The sequence below is a fragment of the Setaria viridis genome, chromosome 8, assembly GCF_005286985.2.
Source record: "Setaria viridis chromosome 8, Setaria_viridis_v4.0, whole genome shotgun sequence".
NCBI classification, from domain to species: Eukaryota; Viridiplantae; Streptophyta; class Magnoliopsida; order Poales; family Poaceae; genus Setaria; species Setaria viridis.
The window spans coordinates 23,635,784-23,657,790 of NC_048270.2; the positions used below are offsets into that span (position 1 = coordinate 23,635,784).

At 41.8% G+C, this 22,007-nt stretch overlaps 2 protein-coding genes across 4 annotated transcripts; one reads left to right on the forward strand and one right to left on the reverse strand.

Moving 5' to 3' along the window:
- The first annotated feature begins 9,865 nt into the window (after nt 1-9,865).
- LOC117833803 (putative squamosa promoter-binding-like protein 19) lies at nt 9,866-15,507 on the forward strand. 3 transcript variants are annotated; one of them, XM_034713402.2, is made up of 4 exons: nt 9,866-10,019; nt 10,252-10,639; nt 14,268-14,398; nt 14,734-15,507. In XM_034713402.2, exons 2-4 carry the CDS (start codon nt 10,269-10,271, stop codon nt 15,183-15,185), a joined length of 954 nt encoding a protein of 317 aa, XP_034569293.1. In that variant the 5' UTR covers nt 9,866-10,019; nt 10,252-10,268; the 3' UTR covers nt 15,186-15,507. The 3 variants fall into 3 exon arrangements, with proteins under 3 accessions (XP_034569293.1, XP_034569294.1, XP_072151843.1); XM_034713403.2 differs by having other exon boundaries at nt 9,875-10,084; XM_072295742.1 differs by having other exon boundaries at nt 9,875-10,639.
- Nucleotides 15,508-19,910: 4,403 nt separating this feature from the next.
- LOC140223683 (uncharacterized) lies at nt 19,911-20,511 on the reverse strand. Its single transcript, XM_072295784.1, has one exon. It carries the CDS (start codon nt 20,357-20,359, stop codon nt 20,150-20,152), a length of 210 nt encoding a protein of 69 aa, XP_072151885.1. The 5' UTR covers nt 20,360-20,511; the 3' UTR covers nt 19,911-20,149.
- Between the last annotated feature and the right edge of the window lie 1,496 nt (nt 20,512-22,007).

Below are 22,007 nucleotides of genomic sequence, written 5' to 3' on the forward strand. Positions count from 1 at the left end.
CTTGCACAAGTACAGGACATTAGCAAGCATGAACATGAAAGTTGAAAGTGTAATTTTCATATTATCCTACCAAAATATCAAAAGGGAAATTTCAGATCTCATTTGAACCGAATAACATCAAAGAAACTGTAATTTTCCTCCTCATGCTTGCGCATGCCTCACTGATGGACGTGGCGGCGCTTCCTCCATCTTCCTCCCGGCTCCCACCTTCGTCAACAGATCCGGTGGGAGCACCTTTAAATCTAGAGAGAGAGAGAGAGAGAGAGAGAGAGAGGGCACCATACCGCCGGATGTAGGCTTCTCCTTGCCAGATCCGGGCTTCTCCTCGCGAGGAACGACCAAGACGGTGAGGGACCATGCTCCTACCTCCATGGCGGCGTCGGGGAAGAAGGAGAACCTCGCCTTAACGGATCCAGGCCGGGAACCCTACCTCGCATCGCTATCGCCGGGATTTACCCATGCGCCGCCACCGTGCCGTCACCACGGATCCGGCCGCGCGGAAGGTGGGGAGGGCCACGGGCTGCCTCCTCGACGGAAGACAAGAGAGGGCCTCCACCTCGGGCAACCATGGCGAGCTCGCCGGAGGGGAAAGAGTAAAAGGAAGAAAAGAAATGACGAGACGAGGGAGAAGAAGCGGCGGAAGAATAACACAAGAGTAAGTTTAAAAAAAAGAACACCACAAGAGAGATTAACGGAAGTAAATGACGCCGGTTCTAATCACTCGAAACCTAATCGCTTCTCTCCTTTATTTAGTGTAGCCTTTAATCTGATGGCATCTGAGATGCCCGCCGCGGTACACAACCACCGGAAGGGATTTTCGGGTGTCATGGAGCATTAGAGCAAGAAGCACGGAATACATAACGACTGACACGTGTATAAGCTCTTTCCTTTAATTACTTGGAGTGTCAATTTTTTATAGGGGATGTTGACTTTAATTAGATCAGGTTAATGATCCGTCTCATTGATCAACCTTTAATTTCTTTAATCATTGTCCTTGCTTGATGATGATAATTGATAAGCTGTGAACGTATTTTTTTTCTTAAACACAGTCCTCCCTCCGTCCCACAAAGAGTGTCCCTTTAAGTTTGTCCTGAATCAAACTGTTTTATATTTGACCAAGTTTATAATGAAAACTATCAATATTTATAATATGCTATGAAAATATATTTCATAACGAATCTAATGAAACTTGCTAGACATCAAAAGTATTTATGTATTTTCAATATAGATCATGATATCCACTATCACCCTGCAATGTCTCAAATTAAAATTCAACTTGCATATGAAGAAATAAAAATGACAAATTGCTTTATGAGGTAAGTTGAACCAAATAGCATAGTTTATAGGGTAAATTGAACCAAAACATAGTTTAGGGGGTTATCTGGACTTTCGCTACACTTGAAAGGAGTAATTTGGAACTTTTCCTAATAGAATATGAGTAGTAAAACCAAAAATACTAGGGGGGGTAAGACAGCCCCCGGGCATTTTGCTAAGAAGAAGACCTTCTCACGCAGGTTGAGAAAACCTCCAAACTCCTGCTCCACCCTTACATAGCAGCACCATAACCCGTGTAAGATGACCAATGACCTGGTCGGGGCCTTAGACCTATGCTTTGGCGTGGGACATGCGAGGGGATTTTTTAACAACAACAACAACATAGCCTTTCAGTTCCAAGCAAGTAAGCAAGTTGGATTAGGCTAGAGTTGAAACCCAACAAGAGCCACAAATCAGAGTTCGGGAACATGGATAGCTATTTTCCAAGCACTCCTATCCAGAGCTAAATCTTTGGGTATATTCCATCCTTCAAATCTCCTTTTATTGCCTCTTCACATGTCAATTTTGATCTTCCTCTGCCAACATTCTGCACCATACAGCATTGCAGGATTTTTTTAACCCCAACCTGAAATTCGCACCCACGGGGAGTTGAACCCAGCACCTAAGGAGTGCTATTAGAGCCACCTAACCAACTCAACTAGAGGCCCGTTCGCTAATATATACTAAGGGCTATGCTAAGGTACACCTTTTACTTTCTATAAGGGCTATGCTAATATACAACTTTTACTTTCCAGTAGGAGGTAAGAGATGAAACAAATCTGAATCCTTATTTTTTCAAAATAAATAATAATTAGATCCAACACTAGAAACACTATCCAGAAAAAGAGGTTACTTATTAAGGTTTATGGATTTCCTTTAACAATAACCTCTATCGTTAGGGCTCTTGAATTTTCATAGTTTAGATAAAAAAACTTGTTTTTTTAAAAGTAATCCTTGTAAGCACAAACCATGTGCTAGATGCAGGTGATGGCAGAGTAGCACAGCATGTATGTACATATTTGCATATGAAGAAAAGGAATCGGTGGCGTTTTTTTATCAATTATTAATAACTTGAAGTTGCTGTTATTAGGTTTGGTATGCTAAGGTACGTAGCTCAGAGTAGTTAAATGTTTTTATATATTTGGGTTAAGTTTATTAGCTACTACTTTGGGGAAGCTTTTGTTTCTCCCTATTTGGCTGGATCTATCATTGAGAGCTGGTGGATTAGACTGCTATTAGACTTCTAAATTAGACAGAGAAGTGCTTAGTGGATTCTCGCGGTGACTGCAGACAAGGGCTTGTTGCATTCATTTGGGTTAACTTTGACATGAAGCATAAACAAACTCCAACCATGAGCTAACCAGATAGCTACAAAGAGACGTTGTTTTTATTTTATTTTCTTTTCGGTCTCGTGCCGCTACAGCACTTACTTAATCATTCGTTTCAGGATTTAGGGGGTGTTTGGATACTAGGTGCTAAACTTTAGCAGTATCACATCGGATGTTCGGATGCTAATTAGGAGGACTAAACATGAGCTAATTATAAAACTAATTGCAGAACCCTGTGCTAATTCGCGAGACGAATCTATTAATCCTAATTAATCCATCATTATAAAATGGTTACTGTAGCACTACATTGTCAAATCATGAACTAATTAGGCGTAATAGATTTGTCTTGCGAATTAGACTCCATTTGTGCAATTAGTTTTGTAATTAGCCTATGTTTAATACTCCTAATTAGTATCAAATATCCGATGTGACAGGTGTTAAACTTTAGCGGGTGGTATCCAAACATCCCTTTAGATTTTTCTTTTATTTGTACTCACTCGCCGTCTCGCCCATTCATCTCCTTTTTTTTCCCTTTTGCTATCATTTTCATATCTCAGTGAGGGGAAAACTGGTAAAAAAAAGATAAGGAAAACGTAATAACACTTTTAAAATTAAAATCAGCCATACCCCCAAAATTCACTTAGTTTACTTCAGTGTCTAAATTTGGCCATTTGTGACTGTGAAAGACAAGCTCTGTATATAACTGCAGGTACTTTCATATTGTGCAAAAATGTTTCGCGCTATTATATGACACCCCTTGCTACTTTATACAGCAAGAAAGCACTTCAAATCCTCCCCCATTTTAGGCAACTAATTAATTTGAACTCTATGGCACTGAGAAAATGTTTGAGAGACTGCCACAAATATTCACTGTAGCATGGTGCGTTCTGTATATACTACACTGGGTTTCTGTCCCTCCGTCTATCATTGTACTCTATTACGGTGTTAAATTTATATATTTTTGCCTCCCAAAATGTCAATACTGGAAGTAGTAGTCCATGCTGGCATATCAAATTTATTAATGGCCATTTGAACAATAATAACACTCATCATATGCCAGGTCGTGAAATGTTCTGGATGTAATGAAGCACGGGAATTTCATAAATGGTAATTTGATAAAAAAAAAGAAGAAGAAAGAACCGTGTGCAGGGGGTTACAGCACGCACACAGTTCATGCACTGTAGAAGAAATGAGAATCTTAGATACATTCTCTCCCTATTTTTTTCTCAAATATGAAGCAGAGCTGCATATCTTTGTAGTAATAGAGACAGACGAATGCATGTCTCCTAATGCATATCCGTATAACTTCTCTACCTTTATAACTATGTTGTAGAGACTTTGTTTCCTTAGACAAATAGACCTGCATCTACATTGATCTTTGCCTAGCTCATAAGAGGAATAGGATCTAATTGCTCCTAAAAAATTTAGACCATTATCAACATTTTTATTTGTAACAATGAAGGAAACTTAACTCTGTTCACAAAAATAGATGCTTAAATATTTTTGCTCACTACAGATTCCCATAGCTCATCAAATTGTAACCCGTCCATTGTGTGTCTAAACAAATATAATCTTGCTAATCAACTCTAACCATTTGCATATACCTTATAAAAAGTCATATAGATAGTTTTGCAAACCACCAAGCACTAGTGGAAAATTGAGCATTAGTCCCGGTTGGAGAGACGCGTCTCAAAAATCCAACTGGGACTAATCTGTTAAGACTAAAAGCCCCCCTCTTTAGTCCCGGGTATTTGACCCAAGACTAAAGACCTCCTTTAGTCTCGGTTGAAAAATGGGCCACCCCCGCCCGCCCGCGCCGCTCGTGCCCTCCACCTGGAAGAAAGGGAGAGGAGGAGGAGAGAAGATAAGGAAGAAGAGAAAGATGGCCTGCGCGAGATAAGGGAGGGGAGAGGAGGAGAGAACATAAGGTGGAGAGAGAGGGGGGGACTAAATTAAAGGCCCCGGTTGGTGAGGCGAGATGTTTAGTCCCGGTTGGAATTACCAACCGGAACTAAAGGGGACTAAATTAAAGGTCCCGGTTGGTGAGGCGAGACGTTTAGTCCCGGTTGAAAACACCAACCGGGACTAAATCCCGGTTGGTATTTTTCAACCGAGACTAAACGCTCCACCGGATTCCCTTGTCCCACTAGCCGTTACAACCGGTACTGAAGGGGGCTCTTTAGTCCCACTAGCTCGTCGGAGATGGTCATCGGTGGTGGGAATTTGAACAATCGGGACTAAAAACAGCATCTAAGGTCTCTTTTCTACTAGTGAAGATACGGGTCCAAAGTGGTGAGTGGTAAGTTGTGCCCAAGAGAAAATAATTCCCACTTGGATGAATGCATGTACCTGGCTGTCTCCAGGGACAATACATAGGCTGTTGGTAATTTTAAAAACAAGTGTACAAAAATATATTCTAGTTAAAAGCAGTGTCTAGTCATGCTTTAGACCGAAATACAACAATGACTTGACATGATATAATTATGATATCTCAAGTTGGATTAGCAATTTGGACTACCATATAACATAAGAGGTACACAAACAGCTGAAGTAGTACGAGATTCGATACAAATGAGATTTGCAAACAATGTGGTTAGATTCTCATTACAAAGGGTGATGTATTACCAGATCACTTCTCGATTGTTAGTTAACAAGTTGTTATTCCGATCCCTATCAAGGGATTGAATGCATTTCTGTTCAGTTATTTTCACTATCTGTTTTCATGCTATTACTGGCATACTATGTATTTACATAAATTGTAAGGTGATATATCTACTTTCTCAGTCTTTATGTGATTTATTTGGGAGCATCTCATCTTTGAAAATTTGCCTCACTTTTCGGGCTCGTTCAAAAGCGAAGTTGTAGTTCATATGTTAGAGTTATGTTCTATATATTCTCATTCAGAGAAAATCTGTATTTGTCAGATTGCAACATGTAAAGTACAGTAAACTTTGTTTGAAGAAGAATTTACGTATCAAGTTCAAAACTCATGAGAACTAGTCACCAAGATCTCTATATCTACGCAATTCTCTAATCAGGAAATGGTTCCTCAAATACATGGATAGTTCATATATGAATTATGAAATAATTCAAAGTTCATCTCTCAAAGCTTAATCTATTAGTTCTTTGTTGCACTTCCTATTGGATTGAACTCAGTTCAACTCATATGTTCGAAATATACTTCAAATAAGATTTAAGGGGACAATAGACTCTTGTTTCCATTTCAGAGGTTATATGTTTCTTATGTGTGCAACTATTGTGCTATATTCAGTTTGCAATGGTTTCCTTAATTATTTTTATCACGCTCACATATGTTATAGGTGGAGCTTGTTCTAGCAATTAGTTTAATTTATTTTGAAATGATTTTCAGTTAAGTTACTATTAGTGTAGCAATACCCAAAGTAGAGGAGTGCAATATCTGATTCTTCGCTATAAAAACAAAATAACAATATTCTTTTGTAGTTTACCTGTCGATCTGCCATTCTGCCCTGACACTTAGTTTCACCTTCTTGCAAATTCGTTTCGCACTTATTCTCCTCAAGTTGTTCCATGTCATGGTAATATGTGGATACTTTTCATGAACTTTTTCATTGTTTTACTGGTCTTCTTCTTAATTTTAGGACGCTTTAAAGAAATGTTTCCAAAATATTGCAAAAATAGGAATTAATTTGCGGTGATTCACTATGCATTTTTTTCTTTCAAGCTTTGTTACAATGATTGTTAAGTACCAATAGGTACTTCCAGTTACTTTTTTCTTTAGACTTTTTATAAATCTTGATTTGAGGAATGTAATTAAAAAATAAATTAAATTAGTATTGGTCCCACTATTTTTGTACTTAGTCTCACCTATTTGGTACTTCTTGGCGCTTTTCTTTCGGTACCTCCTAGTATTTCCTATTTTTCCACCGCGCAATTTCTCAGGATGGACGGCTCTCAATTTTTCAAATCATAGTAAAACTCCTCTTTTCTTTTTGGTATAGAGCGAACTATTATCCTTACGTCAACACAAATCATATCATGAAGCTCTTGAGCATACTTTTAGCATCTTCTCTGGTAGCTGTTGAATGATCCAAACAATATTTAGCTAGATAGGTGGTTAGGTACCTAGTATATGATTGTAACACCGGCCATGAGGGGGGGAAAATATTGCATGAGCTGAGCTCATCATCAATCTACCTCCTAGGGCATCAATAATTTCTCTCCTAAAAAACAATTCCGGCTCGATAATTTCGCCTCACGCATGGCTCCGTAATCAAGACTTCCGAAAATGTTGTTGCTCGATTTACGTTCAAAATACTATAACTTTATTTTATTTTACAGACATTTTACAGTCTAAATTAATGTAGCAGTTGTGCTGGACTGCTGGGCCTCGAACAATCGGACGTGCTGGTCGCACTCGCCAGATCAGAGAGAGTGCACGCTGTCCTCCATGGACCATGGTGAAGCATGCATTTTCTCTGCGGAGCACATTTGGTGCCTTTTGTTTTGTAGGCTTTTTCTTGGAAGGTCACCATGGTCTGTCCCCTTCAATCTGCCGAGATTGCCCCTTTCCATTGGTGGAATTTTAGGCCAAAAGTGGCACGGGAAATCGAGAGCCTTGGTACTTGGTGCTACATTGGTACTTGGTGCTCGGTAGGCGCGCACCATTATGCAGAACGGTCTTGATTAGCCTTGTTTAGCGGTCTTTTTCCAACTTTGGCACTATGTAAAAAGAAGATTCCCCATCACATCAAACTTACGGTACATGCATAGAGTACTAAATGTAGATGAAATTAAAAACTAATTGCACAATTTTGTTGTACTTTGCGAGATGAATCTTTTAAGCCTAATTAGTCAATGTTTGGACAATAATTCACAAATACAAACGAAATGTTACAGTTGCGCATTTATAGCAAAATGTAAACTTTACCACTCTCAATTTGGGAACTAAACAAGACCTTATTTAGAATAACCCACCTGATTATTTAAAGAAGGTGTACTTCTTGCAGGACCTGAAGATACTTTGATTCTTAAACAAACACAACAAGTTTTTTAAAAAGAGCCGTCTTACCCAAGAAACAAGTTTATGACGCAGGGTTCTTTTCCAAACACATTGATTTCATTAAAAAAACCGGTAGGTTTCCATAGAACTTCCACTAGAAATACTGGGTGGTGTTTGATTTCTTTAGTCCATGTGCTAAAGTTTAATCCAGTCCATACCCTATTTGGGTTCATGGACTAAAATCCATTAATGCAGTTGAACAAAGACCCTTTTACCCCTAATACCTACTGCCTGGTACCCTGTCCTGGCACCAACTTCTAGTTCTGGGCGCCTGCTACACACACATACATAGTCATTGTCTTCCAATCCAAGCCGCTATCAAAATCAAATCCAATCCAATCCAAGCCGTGGAAAAAGAAACCCCTCCCCTCCCCTACCCCGCCCACATGGCGCTCGAGGCACAGGCCTCCCGTCGCCACTCCCCGCCGCGCGCGCCGGATGCAGTGACGGATCCTCCAGCGCGCGAGGCGGCGGTAGGGGACTAGTGGCCGGACCCAGATGATCCCCCCACTGGCACCGCCACCGCCCCACCAGGCTCCCCTCCTGCGGACCCCTCCACGGCCGTCTTCGTCGCGTTGCGGAACCACGCCTCGACCTCCAAGTACTTGCCGCCGCGCGCCACGTCCTGCACTGCCAACCCGGACCCCGCCCGCGTCGTGGGGTGGTACTCATGGAGTGGCGGCCGCACCGCGGGAGGGAGGGAGGCAGCGGGGGGGGGGGGGGGGGGGGGCGGAGGGAGGCCGGCGGCGATAGCAGAGGGGGCCAAGTGGGAGGGCGGCGGGAGGGAGGCCAGCGGCGACGACGGCGGGCGGGACGGGGGTCGGAGGGAGGCCGCCGGCCCAGCCCCGCCGCTGTCGTCGCTAGCGGGCGGGAGGCGATGGGAGGGAGGCCAGCGGAGGGAGCCAAGCGGGAGGAAGGGCAATAAATGAGGGGCAAGGGTGTCCCAAGACTCTTTAGTCTACCTTAGTCCACCTCATATGGACTAGAGGACTAAACACTTTAGTCCACATTTTAGTCCACCTGTTTGGCACTTTAGGGACTAAAAGTGCCAAAAATGAGTGGACTAAAGTACTGGGTTACCAGACCTAATGTGTGTTAACAAAAAAGTTTGCATCACGCGTATATGAAACTTATACAAACTAGATTGAATTGAATTAATTTGTATCCTATTGAAGAGCCATGCGTGAGGCGATGTTATTTTAACCTCGATTTGAGTATCTATTTTTTCTCGCTTGCGATACGTGATTGATAGGTCAACATGTATGGTATGTAAATTAATAGCAAGACACTTATGGTAGTGAGGCGATCAAGTTCAAGTTCTTACAGAAAAGAAAGATGCATGCCCTCCTAACTCTTAAATATTTTGCAGGGTAGGAAATTATCCTCCTTACTTTTTGCAATATCATGTGCCTTTCGTACCAGGAATGATGCCTACGATTGAAACCATAACTTTTTTCTAAAGTAGTCATGATTTGGCTACAAGTTTATATTTCTGCAATAAAACTTGTATGTAGGGGCTGTTTGGATACGAGGTGCTAAACTTTAACAGTGTCACATCGGATGTTCGGATGCTAATTAGAAGGACTAAACATGAGCTAATTATAAAACTAATTGCAGAACCTTGTGCTAATTCGCGAGACGAATCTATTAAGCCTAATTAATCCATCATTAGCAAATGGTTACTGTAGCACCACATTATCAAATCATGGACTAATTAGGCTTAATAGATTCGTCTCGCGAATTATACTCCATCTGTGCAATTAGTTTTGTAATTAGCTTATGTTTACTACTCCTAATTAGCATCCAAACATCCGATGTGACAGGTGTTAAACTTTAATAGGGTGTTCCCAAACACCCCTGTAATAAGAGGCTTTATATACGTACACTCCCCTTTGACTGGACCTTAAATGTTCACTTTTAACCCTGACTGATAGCCGCTCAGGTCTTCAACATATATTCTTTTTTTGAAGGTTTAAGATTTCTGGATAAAATTAGGGACCGGCGTGCAAAACCTAAAGGGAATGGATTAGCAAAGATCCTCTACCGAAAGCTAGGGATCAGTGAACAGTGCAAGGTCAAAACTCGAAAGACAAGAGAAGAATTTGCCCAGCACCTCCAGATCGCTCTCTCACTGCCCCCTTTCGCACCCTTTCTGCCCATATATGTATATACCCCGCACGGCACGGGATGCCGCGACCGATCGGTGTCCCCGCGAGCCGCGCACACGCAAGCACGCGCCCGCACTGTTCGCTCGCTCGCTCGCTCCCCCACCTGCCCCGCCGCTCTCTACAGTGCTGCTGAGGTGGGCACTGCTGCCGACTCGTCTTCTTCCGATCGTATGTGCCGCCTCATCCCCTTCTGCTTCGCTCTGCGCTTAAATTTCTGTAGGCGTCGCGCCATGGTAAGTTCTTGCGCTCTTGCCGCGGGAGTGCAAGAATCGGTGGCCTTCCTGGACATCCGGCGGGGCTTATTGCCTGGATGCCATTTCTTGGATAGTTATTTAGCTTCTTGCAGGATTTTCGCCCGGAATTGTTGCCGCCGTCGTGACGGTTTCTTGGTTGGGAACAGGTTTCTTTTCCGGGGGCATGGACTGGGCGGCGGCTTCCGGGGCGCCATCCTGGGGCGCGGCGGCGGCGTCGGACCCCGGCCCGACCATGCTGTCCTTCGCGGGGCCGTCGTCCTCCGCCGCCGCCGCAGCCGCCGAGGCGCGGCTTCAGGATTTCGCCGCGGGGCTGGCCCAGCGAGCCCGGCCGGTGGGGGCGGCCGGAGGTGGGAGGAGGTCCCGCTCGGCGGGCGGTGGCGGCGGCGCGGAGGCCTGCTCCGTCGACGGGTGCCGGTCCGACCTCAGCCGGTGCCGGGAGTACCACCGGCGGCACAGAGTCTGCGAGGCGCACTCCAAGACGCCGGTGGTGGTCGTCGGCGGCCAGGAGCAGCGCTTCTGCCAGCAATGCAGCCGGTACGGCTACCATCTCATCCGATCCTTGTACAAAGCGGCGTACTCGTCGAATTAATCAACAATTCCTGTGCTGATGAGGTCATTAGTTAATAATTGAGTGCGTATTGGTCCCCATCTGGCTTGCTAATTGAGGAATTCAGGGTAGGGATTTGGTGCATACGTTGGGGCAAATTTAGGGGCAAAGTTTTCAGGTCTAGTTTGGTCCCAAGCTGGCAAGCTAAACAATTAGGTTGGTAATTTGGTGGCGTCTGGTGTTTAGGATCTGATGGCGTGCTGATAGTTTAATCTCACGGATGCTATGCGTTGCTGATTAAACTATTGGGTTGGTAATTTGTGGTTGTTTAGGGTCTTGTAACCCGATTAATTTAGTCCTGTTGGTACTATTTAAAGAAAGCTGTTGGTGTGGACAACTGACTTGTTTGAGTAGGGTTTGATTTTTCTATGGGATACTCAGCATCATGCAGAATCTTTCTCATGATTGCTGAAGTTTTGGGCTTTCTTCAGCGGGCATGCTCAATCTGAGCTCATGACTGCTCTGCGATGCAACTTTTTGCAAACCATTGCTGTTTCTGCGCAACCAAATATGAAGACATTTCACTAGATATAAGATCTGGTCAAGTACATACCTTAATGCTTATTGTTGCCCATTGTGATAAAAGGAAGGCCTCAAACTAGGATTGAGGTTATTTCATGGGTTATTCCTTGCAGCAAGCGTATCTGAAACTGAAATATCAGGTTATAGCTTGGTTGGTTGATTTAATTTCTCCCCTGGTTTTGGAGGCATACTTTCTTCTCCCTGTTTCCCTGTTACATACTAGACTACTTCATAGTTAGCTGACATAAGTAGCAACGGAAAGTTTAAGCGAACGTGGGTGGAATTATGTGTTTTCTCATGATATTTGGACCTTTATTTCCTTTTCAAGTATGCAAGTATTTTTTTAGATATACTGCGAGAAGTTTGCTGAAAGTGTACAAAATAGAAGTATAAATGCAGTATGAATTGACAATGTCTTAAGAGACTTAGTTGGAGTAGACATTAGCCCTTTGACTGCACCAGGATTGTCAGCTAAACTAAAAAGATCCTGATAACATGCACTTCCTGATTTTTACTTGGATCTTAGAGCCAAGTCTTGTGAATGTTTGTAAGCTGACTATCATTCTATCATCTGAAGACTGCATATTTCCTAATCTGTAGATTAATCAAGAATATAGAATGTCAAGTGCAATTGTGAGATCTTGCATTTTTTTTTTTCTGAAGACGCAGGAGAAAGAGACCTTGCATTTGGAGCTTTCAGTTCTAAAGCTGCACCAGTGCTTATCTTTTTAAGATGCATCTTGATGGAAGAGCTAGTGAATTTAGGTTCCATCAATGTTTGGCTCCACATATTGAAGTTGTGTATTAGTTTATTTTTTGTGTCTTCAAAGGTTAAAACTATCAGTGCCATTTATTCAATGTAGATGAAAGATAACAACTGTAAGGGGCAAGTCAGATGGATTCTTTAGAATTAACACCTTAGCAGAAACTTGGTATTCCAAATTCGAATCCAGTTCCCATGTTGGTCGAGGTTTCTTTATCTTGTGGATTCTTTTCACCTCAGATATGTGTAATCTGCCTAAGTGGCCTGTACATCCACCATATTGAACCTAGGTAGCATAAATCTCTTATGTTCATTTAACAATATGATCTCAGCATTATGTCAATCTCCGAAGTCTGAATTGTATCAGAATTTAGAACTGAATGGGTGGTATGTTCCTGAAGATGAGAAGCTCGAAAAAAGTATTGTAAATTAAGTAATTTATTTTGGTTATCTAGGTAGCCGTTGAACCATGATTTTTTATGTTGTTCCCAAGTACATGTTATCGACCTTTTGTGGTCTGATGCAGAACTTGGCCATTGATTTATAGCAAACAAAGACCCCCCCGCGCCCCCCCCCCCCACCCCCACCCCCACCACCACGACCACCACCACCACAAAAAAGTTTGTACACTCTTTTGAAATTCGTTTGAACAATATACATCATATTACCCACAAATAGTTTATCAAATATTTGGAGTTTTACCACATGCATGTTTAAAAAAAACTTTACGTGAAAATTTTATTATCTTTTGGGGGTTGAGAGGAAGGGGGAGCTTATATAAGATATTTGAGCATTCATCTCATGGTCATATTCACAATAAAACTGTCATCATCGGCTTATGCTAACCATGAAAGTTGCATCACGTGGGCAAAGGTTATACCAAATTACCAATAAATCTCAACCATTTCCACCCTTTTACCTTTTACTGGACATGTTTTCAATACTCTTTCTAACATTTGCCAATTTTTCTTTGCACATATTGGTATCTTTATATTGCCCTACTATAAGGTTCTCTAAATACCTTTGTTCATTTTTCTTCTAGACTGTTTGAGTTAAAAATTTCTGCGCATCTTACTATAGAGTGCACATATTAGAGTGTTTGATTTTAAAAGCTAAATGCCTTTGTAGGATGATCTAAACATATTGCCCTATTGTTCCACATTTTACAAGGTAGAGAGGAACCACTAGCCTAGTTAGCATCTGAATTCCCTGGAGCTAGTGTACGGGGAAAAAAAGATATTGAGTGATAGTCCCACGATGGTATGGAACATGAAGATGACTAGTGGAGCTGAGTGGGAGCAGAACAAAATAATTTAAGATACACATTGAATATGAAATGTCATAGACAGGTGCCACCAAAATAAATAAGACTACAATTTGGCGATAGCATGTGGGATACCCAAGAGGCTCACCATTAGTTGCATGAATGTGAACATTGAGCTCCATGGAAGCCTTAATAATGTGTCAATTCATGAGAAGCATCATCAAGAAGATCGTGGATATACTTCTTGGGAGTTGCGACAATTAAAAGCCTTCAGGTGTAAAGGAATCTTCGGCCCCAATGAAGTTATGAAAATATCACATATCCAACATAAGAAACAAATCATATGACGTGCCTTCACACAGTGAATATACTGAGAAACACATATGTTTTGATATATCATGTTTATGTCATAATACCAAAACTCTGATGTTTTACCTTATAAATTTGAGCTAGATATCAATACTACCAGTCAGGAGCACAAAAGCATCGTATTATCCATCTTGTGCAATGCGCCATGTTTTCTTACAAATGCACCGTTTCATGATAAAAGGACGATCTAATGATGAAAGTATAATTTTGACAAAAGCCTTTGTTGTTGACTCGCATTCTGCAAGACTTTTTTGTTTCTTGCTGTCCTAATACTCCACTCAGCCAACAGCCCAACACAATAATTACTATATAGAATTGAACTCAGCCATTTAGCCTATATTAAATAACTGTGTTCATCCTTTGTTAGTCTTTGGAATTGGCTACGGAAAGTATTTGCTTGTTAAATCCTAACAAAGCAGTGGCATGAATAGGAAACTTAGTCAATGAACATAACTAGTCAGCAATAAAATTTTCCTATGTTCATGGGAATTTAATTTTGTGTTTGTTCTTGAGTTCAACGTAAATGTTTCTGTAAAATCCGATATTGCTGCATGAAGTGAGTTCTGTCTGGAGTTAATATCGTGGGACCAGTTCAAAGCAGCTGTCCTGAAGGAGGTTGTTGGTTCTGTACTTGCAGGTTTCACATGCTGTCTGAGTTTGACGAGGGGAAAAAAAGTTGCCGGAAGCGTTTGGATGGCCATAATAGGCGTCGAAGAAAGCCACAGCATGATCTGACAAATCTTGGGGGTTTCATTCCGTACCATCAAGGTCTGTACATTTCTGCTTACATAAGTTGGGCATCTTGGTAATTTAATAATACTACTCGTAGGAGTTAGTTAATCCAGTTTAGGTACCTCATTAATACTACTATATATATAGTCTTTATTAAATGATGGATCTATTTAAAATGATAGCACAGAACTATATCTATTAGCGTGTCTAATCACATTTTTAATCTAGCAGAGCTCATCTTCATCATTTTCATTGAACTGATTGCCAACTTGAACATATTTCTTCTGGAACTATTTTTTTAGCAAGCTTTACCCAATTTCCAATAGGGTAGCAGAAAAGTAGATGAATGATGTTTGTTTTTTTACTTGCAGTTAATCAATTTGAAATTTATCCACAAACAACTCCAACAGTCCGCGAGAATTCTGACACTATGCACTTGGTCCATCGTCAGCCACCCTTCTCCATATCATTCTCAAGAACACCAAAGCAGCTCCCTTTCCCACAGGACGGTGGTGGCATGCTCAGTGCATCCCACCACGGTCATTTTTTGGTTGAGGATAGCAACCACACTGGAAGCAGCGCATGCAACAACACGCTGGGCCCCAAGTGTGCTCTCTCTCCTCTGTCATCATCGCTGCATCATCCCTCCCCTGCTGGCCAAGCACAGGTTGCCTCTGCACTCTCTCGCATTGCTTCCGCGTCACAGCAGGTTGCAACAGCAGCTGTCACTGCTGCGTTTGCATCTGGTGGCAGCCACCATGTGTTTGTTCCTGATGCTGTGTTGGAGGATCCTTCACAGGCACTGCCATTTCCTTGGCAGTAGTAGACAAAATGTGTTGTGTTTTGTGTTGCTGCCGAGTTCTCAATTTCTTGCAATGGTGTTGACTGGGATGTGTTGTGTTTTGTGTTGCTGCCGAGTTCTCAATTTCTTGCAATGGTGTTAACTGGGACTTGGGGGGGTGTTTGTGCACCTGGAGATTCAGTTGTAGTCAGGAGATGTATACAAGTGATCCTGCAGGAGATGGAGGTGGTGGCTGTTGTGCAGATTGTTTAGTTGATTGATTTAAATGTGTCCTGTTAATAATTCTGTGCATTTTTGTGATATTTATTTTTGCAAAAATATATGCATGTATGCGCTACTGGAATTCTGGAATGCCTTCAGGGACACAAAAGATCTGATGGGCAGATGGCTCAGTTTTACATGGGTCCGCTTTGCCTAGTTCAATACTTCAATCCAATGCTATTATTGATAATGGGCCAATTCGGGCTGGGCTGATTTTGCTGTGGTCCATTTGTCTGTCTGTGTGTGTGTATTGGTAATTTTGTTTGCAGCACATGGAGGACCCTGTGCCATTCAATACGGAGTTACGGACCCATGGGCTGAAGAATGTTATAAATCGCATATGCATGTTACTGGAAGTCATCACGTGGCACTTCTCCTGGAATATTTTTTTTCTACTGTTAGAAAACTTTTTTTTTCTCTCTTCGTAGAACTTTTTCTTTCTACTGTTGGAACATTTTCCATCGAAGTGGTGAGTGGAAAATGTGTCAGCAGTAGAATCAAAATTGTTCCATCCGAAGGGGTAAGGTAGAAAATGTTTCAAGAGTAGAGAAAGTTGTTCTAACAGTGGAAACGATGTGTGCTATATGATGGCTTTCAGTAGCATATGCAATTTATAGCGGCGCTGCTAGCGCTCGGACGTCCGATGAGAAATATTAGCGCTCGGACGTCCGATGAGAAATATTTCATCGGATGTTCCGATGAAACATTAAAAATTATCTAGTGCCATATTAGCGGTCACTGTTTGCAACATAAAAAATAATGTGTAAAAATGACTACGTTGTCTGACTTTGAGATAAAAAATTACCGCCGCAAATGAATACTATATTTCATGCAACATTCACTATGAAATATGCGAAAATAATAGTTGCAATATCTATGCTTAACTATTGCAACGTATGTCAGGCGCGTCTGATTTTTTAAGATTTCGGACGTATGTTTTGTAGCATTACCGAATTTATAAACACCCCCTCCCCCCAAGAGTGACTTTGATTTCACAATGTCAAGGTGAGACAACATACTATCTCTATCTTTTAATAATACTCGCCAATTCTGAATTTTGTATTCAAACTTTGATCAATGTTACATATCTTAAAATGTTATTTATTCAGGTAACGTAAAAAAACCGTCGTTAGATTTTTCTATCCAAAGTACTACTAGAATGTTTTAGACATGTAATTTTGTTTAGATATGTGTGGATGAAATTTGATGCTAAAGTTTAAATTGCAAAGTAAAAAAAAATAAGGGAAGTACAAATAAGCGGAGGAAGAACTATGGTGGCTATTCAGGCCACCTTGTGGTGCTGACGAGCAATAAATTACAAGAGCTATTGTGGCTATTCAGGCCATCTTGCTAGCATAAGTTTGTATGATCCAAACGGCCCTTCACATGCGCAAAGCGTCCAACATTTACTACAGGCGAAAAGCACACGGGACAGTGTAGCTCTGTATGACCGTTGCGTGGAATGCCGATTGATGCAAAAGGGCGCAAGGCACGCCAACTACGAGTCTGGCTTGATCTCCTGGGGGATCAGGATTCAGTGCATCCAGGATGCTTTGGATCGAGAGATTGACGGCTCAGATCAAGCCTTGTCCTAAAATACCATTCGTTTTGTTTTTTCCAGATATATTACTTGTACTATGTATTTAACATAATATATATTTAGCTATTAAAAATCCAAAACGAATAGTAATTTAGCATGAAGAGAGTACGTAAGTTCATATCTGATCGTAAGTTCATATCTGTTCAAACAAACTACGCATCTTTTGACGTTAGTCGGTCAGTCTCACTGTTCAAACAAACTACGCATCTTTTGACGTTAGTCGGTCAGTCTCACTGTTCAAACAAACTACGCATCTTTTGGTGTCAGTCGGTCAGTCTCACTGTTCAAACGGAGTATAAACATGCAAATGGAAGTGAGACTACCAACCATGGGAATTAAACGAAGTGACCTTATTCATCATAGAAGCAACGTGCTGAATTCGTAGCAGAGTATGTGCAGTCAGCATCCGCAGCAACTATCGGAGATCGCTAGGGTATGGGCACGCCAACAACTCTTCATTCATCTCCATTCCAAGTCCATCCAAAGAGTTGTTCCATAGCTGAAGAAGATTAGACCAATAATGACCCTGTTTGTTTCCGCAATTCCGCTTATAAGCAGCTTATCGATAAAAATAAGTGTGAATCCCACCAAACGTCTTGCTTATTTTCATTTATTCTCGCTTACGTGGTAAGCCGCTTCAGAGATTTCAACTACAAGAATCAAAAAACAAGAAGCAAAAAAATCTTCACTTAGATTATAATCCAAATATGACTGAGAGAAGCAGAAATAAACCTGGCAAATGTAGTATGAGGCGGGGAAAAAAGAGAGCTATGAATTTCTGAAGGGCAGGGTGATCCTCGCTCTGTGGTTGCTAAGGCTTATCGGCTAGGGTGTGTGGCGTTTGTCAGGTGCCTTATTATGGATGTGCAATTTATCACTAAAATTTATAGTTTTCAAATAATGATGTGAAATTAGCATATTGGTGTAGGCGTGTAGCTATAGAAGATTATGTGGATGTTCACCATGGGCAAATTTGGGCTCGGCTTATTCTCAGATTTAGAAAATATTTTGATTGTAACAAAAAATGGAAAACTCACAGGATAGAAGAGAGAGGAAAAAAAGAATTCATTAACAAGGACAATGAAAGATAGAAACGGAGATGTCTTTTTTTTTTGAAACAAAAATGAAGATGAGAGAACCGGGGAGAGAAAAAACAACAACGTGCTCTATTGGGCTGCACCCCTATGATTGACGGTACGGGCCTTATGGGCTGTCACTTGGGTGACACATCACAGTCTCATGAGCGACTCATAATCTAAAAAAAATTAGCGACTCATGACTCATGTGAAAAATATTACCTTCTCCATCTTCTAATATGAATTTATTTTTCAAGCTTTGGCCACTAATACATATTTTTAAACCTATTCAAGATTTTCTATTTAAAGTTTGACCAATAATATTGTTTAAAAAATTATTCAGTTATTAAGTAATAATTTGGAAATATTACTGTTAGATTTTTTTCCTTTCAAAATTTATTAGAATGTCATACTTACAATTGTTTGGATATGTATTTTAAAAAGATTCGATAACCAAAGTTTGAACTGTAAAGTCATCAGAACATACAAGTATTTAAAAACAGCAGGAGTAGAAAATAGGCGAACGATCTTATCACAACTACTCGGGCAAACTCCATTTCTGAAGGAGCTCTCAAGTAGTGAACATGTAAATCTTTGCTGCTGAGTGCTGACGAGCAATGAACTAGGAAAAAAGAACTATGCTGGTTAGTGGTTACTGTAATCTCTAGGTACTCCAACACTTGGACCCCACTGGCACTGGTAAATTGTTTGTTAGCACAAGTTTCTACGATGAAGACGAGCCCTTAACATGTGCGCAAATTGCAAACGTCCAATCATTACAACAGGTGAAAATAAGAAACATGGAAAATGAAGAGAGCAGTGCGTGGCTCCATATATGCCTATTGTGTGGAATGCACGCCAACATTTCACCCTTAAAATGCGAGATTTACACTGTGAAGAAACTGGCGCGACCCTGAAGTTGTTAACTCAGAACTTGGGGCGTTTTAATTGGACCCTTGGATCGACCCAGCGACGTCAGACCACAAAAAGTTTCAGAACAGCCCAGCAAGGAAACTGCAAATGGAAGGGTGAGACGGCCCCATGGAAAATGATTGAACTTTATCACAACAGTAGCGTTCTAGATTATCGTCGCAGAGCATGTGTAGCACGGCAACAACTATAGGGTAGAATATGGACATGCCAACAACTCTTCATCTCCAACCCATGTGCATCTGAAGAGTTTGTTCCGTAGTTCTTTCCACCTAAATTGTGCATTTTTCTTGGGTGGACTAGTCGGTGGTTTCGGCACATTAGGTCAGCATTGGTACCTTTTTTACATTTATTTTCTCTACTGTTTCTGAAAATGAATAACTCCATGGCTGCAAACTTTGGGGATGCGTATACATGCAGGCCTTAGTGTGCACACAACACTGCAATCCAATGGCTTCAATGATATTCACTAGAGTTTGACTTCTCATGAAAATTGAAACAGGTAATGCTGCCACAAAGTGGTATTTCAGGATGATTTACAGGAATCAAGAACATGATTAAATGGCCAAAGTTTAGGTGGGACGTCAACTTCTGTAGAATGTCATCTAAAAATAAGATTAAAGTACTTGCTCACTCAACCACAAAAAGGGGCTCAAATTAAATACTCCGGGCTGATCTTATAGATTCAGACCAATGAAAACGTTGCTGAACTACTGGCCACCAAGTAGCTGGCCAGGAACAGGTACCGAAACAATTTTCAGACGAGAACAGAAAGAGCAGAAAGATTGAAGTTCTGAAACAAAAAGGTGGCAAATCGATCCTCAGTTAGCATCTCAAGCAAATCGAAGCTCAGTTAGGCACTGCTAACACAACTCATGCTAACAAGAGACATGGAAGATCATGATCAACATGCAGTACTGCACAGAAGAGATACATTTGACAGAACAGTAGTAAGCCTTTGACGGCTTAACCTGACAAATGCCCAAAGAACATTGAACCCCCCCATACTAGTATACCATGCTAGCCAACAACGGAGATGAACATGCCTCTACCACTGTACCTAATGAATAATCTGGCCGGTCAGAGAGGAGGCCGCCGCCGCTGCGGTCGACTGAAGACTAGCCGAGGTACACGTGCACGCCGACGGCGAGGAGCAGGATGGCGATGAGGGTGAAGTAGATGATGGCGTGGATGAGAATGGAGAGGCCGCTGGTCTGGAAGTTGCCGAACTCGATGATCCGGCCCTTGCCCGGGATCTGGAACAGCAGCCCCGGCGAGAGGAGGATGAACAGCACCAGTCCGATGAACACCGGCGCCCAGTCCGCCATGATCTCAGAGCAGCTGCGGCGACGGCGACGACGATGACCTCCTCACGGCTACAGGCTACCCCAGCCTCCACTGTGTGTGCTCTCAGCTAGCTCCTGCTCCTTCTGTTTGGTTTGGGATGGTATGGCGTAGGACCAGTGGGGGAGTGGTAGGAGGAGCGTGGAGAGGGTAATATATAGTGGCCTTTTGGCCAGGGAATAACTAAATTGGAGGGCAAAAAGGATGGTGGGTGCATGTGTTGGGAGGGAGGGTGATCCTCTGTGGCTATAGGGAGGATTGGTCATGGTTTGGGTTTCTTACTCAGTCTTTCGGCGATTCACACATTTTGTGGTTTGTTACCATCACAGAATGAAGTCGGTTGTGAGAAAAGGGACATGTGAAACTTGACACATTGACGTAGCTGTAAATTATGTGTGACAGTAAGGGCTCGTTTGGCACGGTTGTGGATGTAGCTGAAACGGCTTCGGCTGTGGCTCCTCTGGTGGAGCAGCTTCTCTGGTAAGGGCTGTGGCTTGTTTGGCAGGGTTGATCAGTTTTTTCGGCTCCCTGTCTGTCTCTTGGCTCCTCTCAGCGGAATTTTCGGGGCTTCAATGCCGGAGCCGTTTACCGCAGCGCCGTTTGGCAAGGCTCCAGCGGAAGCCGCCTAAGGAGCCGGAGCTGGAGCCCCGCCAAAGAGGCTCTAAATCGATGTAGATTATACCAGCAGTGCTTGTTTTTGTTCTACTTTACTAACGTGTGACTCGGTACTTGTTTCCAAGTTTTTCCTATTAACGTATCACTATCTACAAGAACGTGACTTTGTAGATAGTTGCAGGCTTTTTACGGATGCATGGCAAGCTGTTACATCAATCATGCTTGTTGGCCCTTTTCATGGGATCATGTTGTGATGGAGCATGTTAGTTTGGTTGTCCTATCAATCCCATTCAAGCTAGCAGTTTGAAGGCCCTTCTTTTGATTCTTGTTGACGTAGAAATTCATTAACGTAACATTTACACTTGCCATCTTTTGTCATCTACTTCTTAGTTCTTGCTATTTTCTTACTAATCTAACTGGATGCTGACTTCGTTAAATATGCACGATCTACTTCTAGAGTCCAACCTAAGTAATAGACCGTTTACCTTATGGTACAAGTAGGAGGCTTCACTTTCAACAAATGAACATGTGTGCAACCATAAAACTGTGGGAGGTGGACCTGAAAAAGGAAAAAACAAGAACAAGATGAGGTGGAGGAAAAAGAGCCATAAATGTGTGATGGGTGTGCGATCCTCTATTGCTATAGGAGGATCGGCCATGGTGTGTGGTTTTTCTTTAGATATGTGTTGAGACTTGAACTTGGCATATATTACTATATTAGTGTAGCTCTAGAAGACCATTAATCATATGATGTGATATCCAGGTCATCTATGCAATTATGTGGACACACTTTTTGTGCTATATTTGACGTGTGGCTGTTGGTATCTTTCCTTTTTCTTGGCTCATTGATCTACTGTAGTGTGATTAGTTAGTTTCTTGGCATTTATTTTACAAATGTGGCAAGATGTTTCGTCAATATACTAGTTCTTGTGCCTCTGTGGATATCTACTTCGTGGTTGTAGAGCTTTGGTGGTTAGTGTATCTATAGAAGATTATTATGTGATGAGATATCAAGGT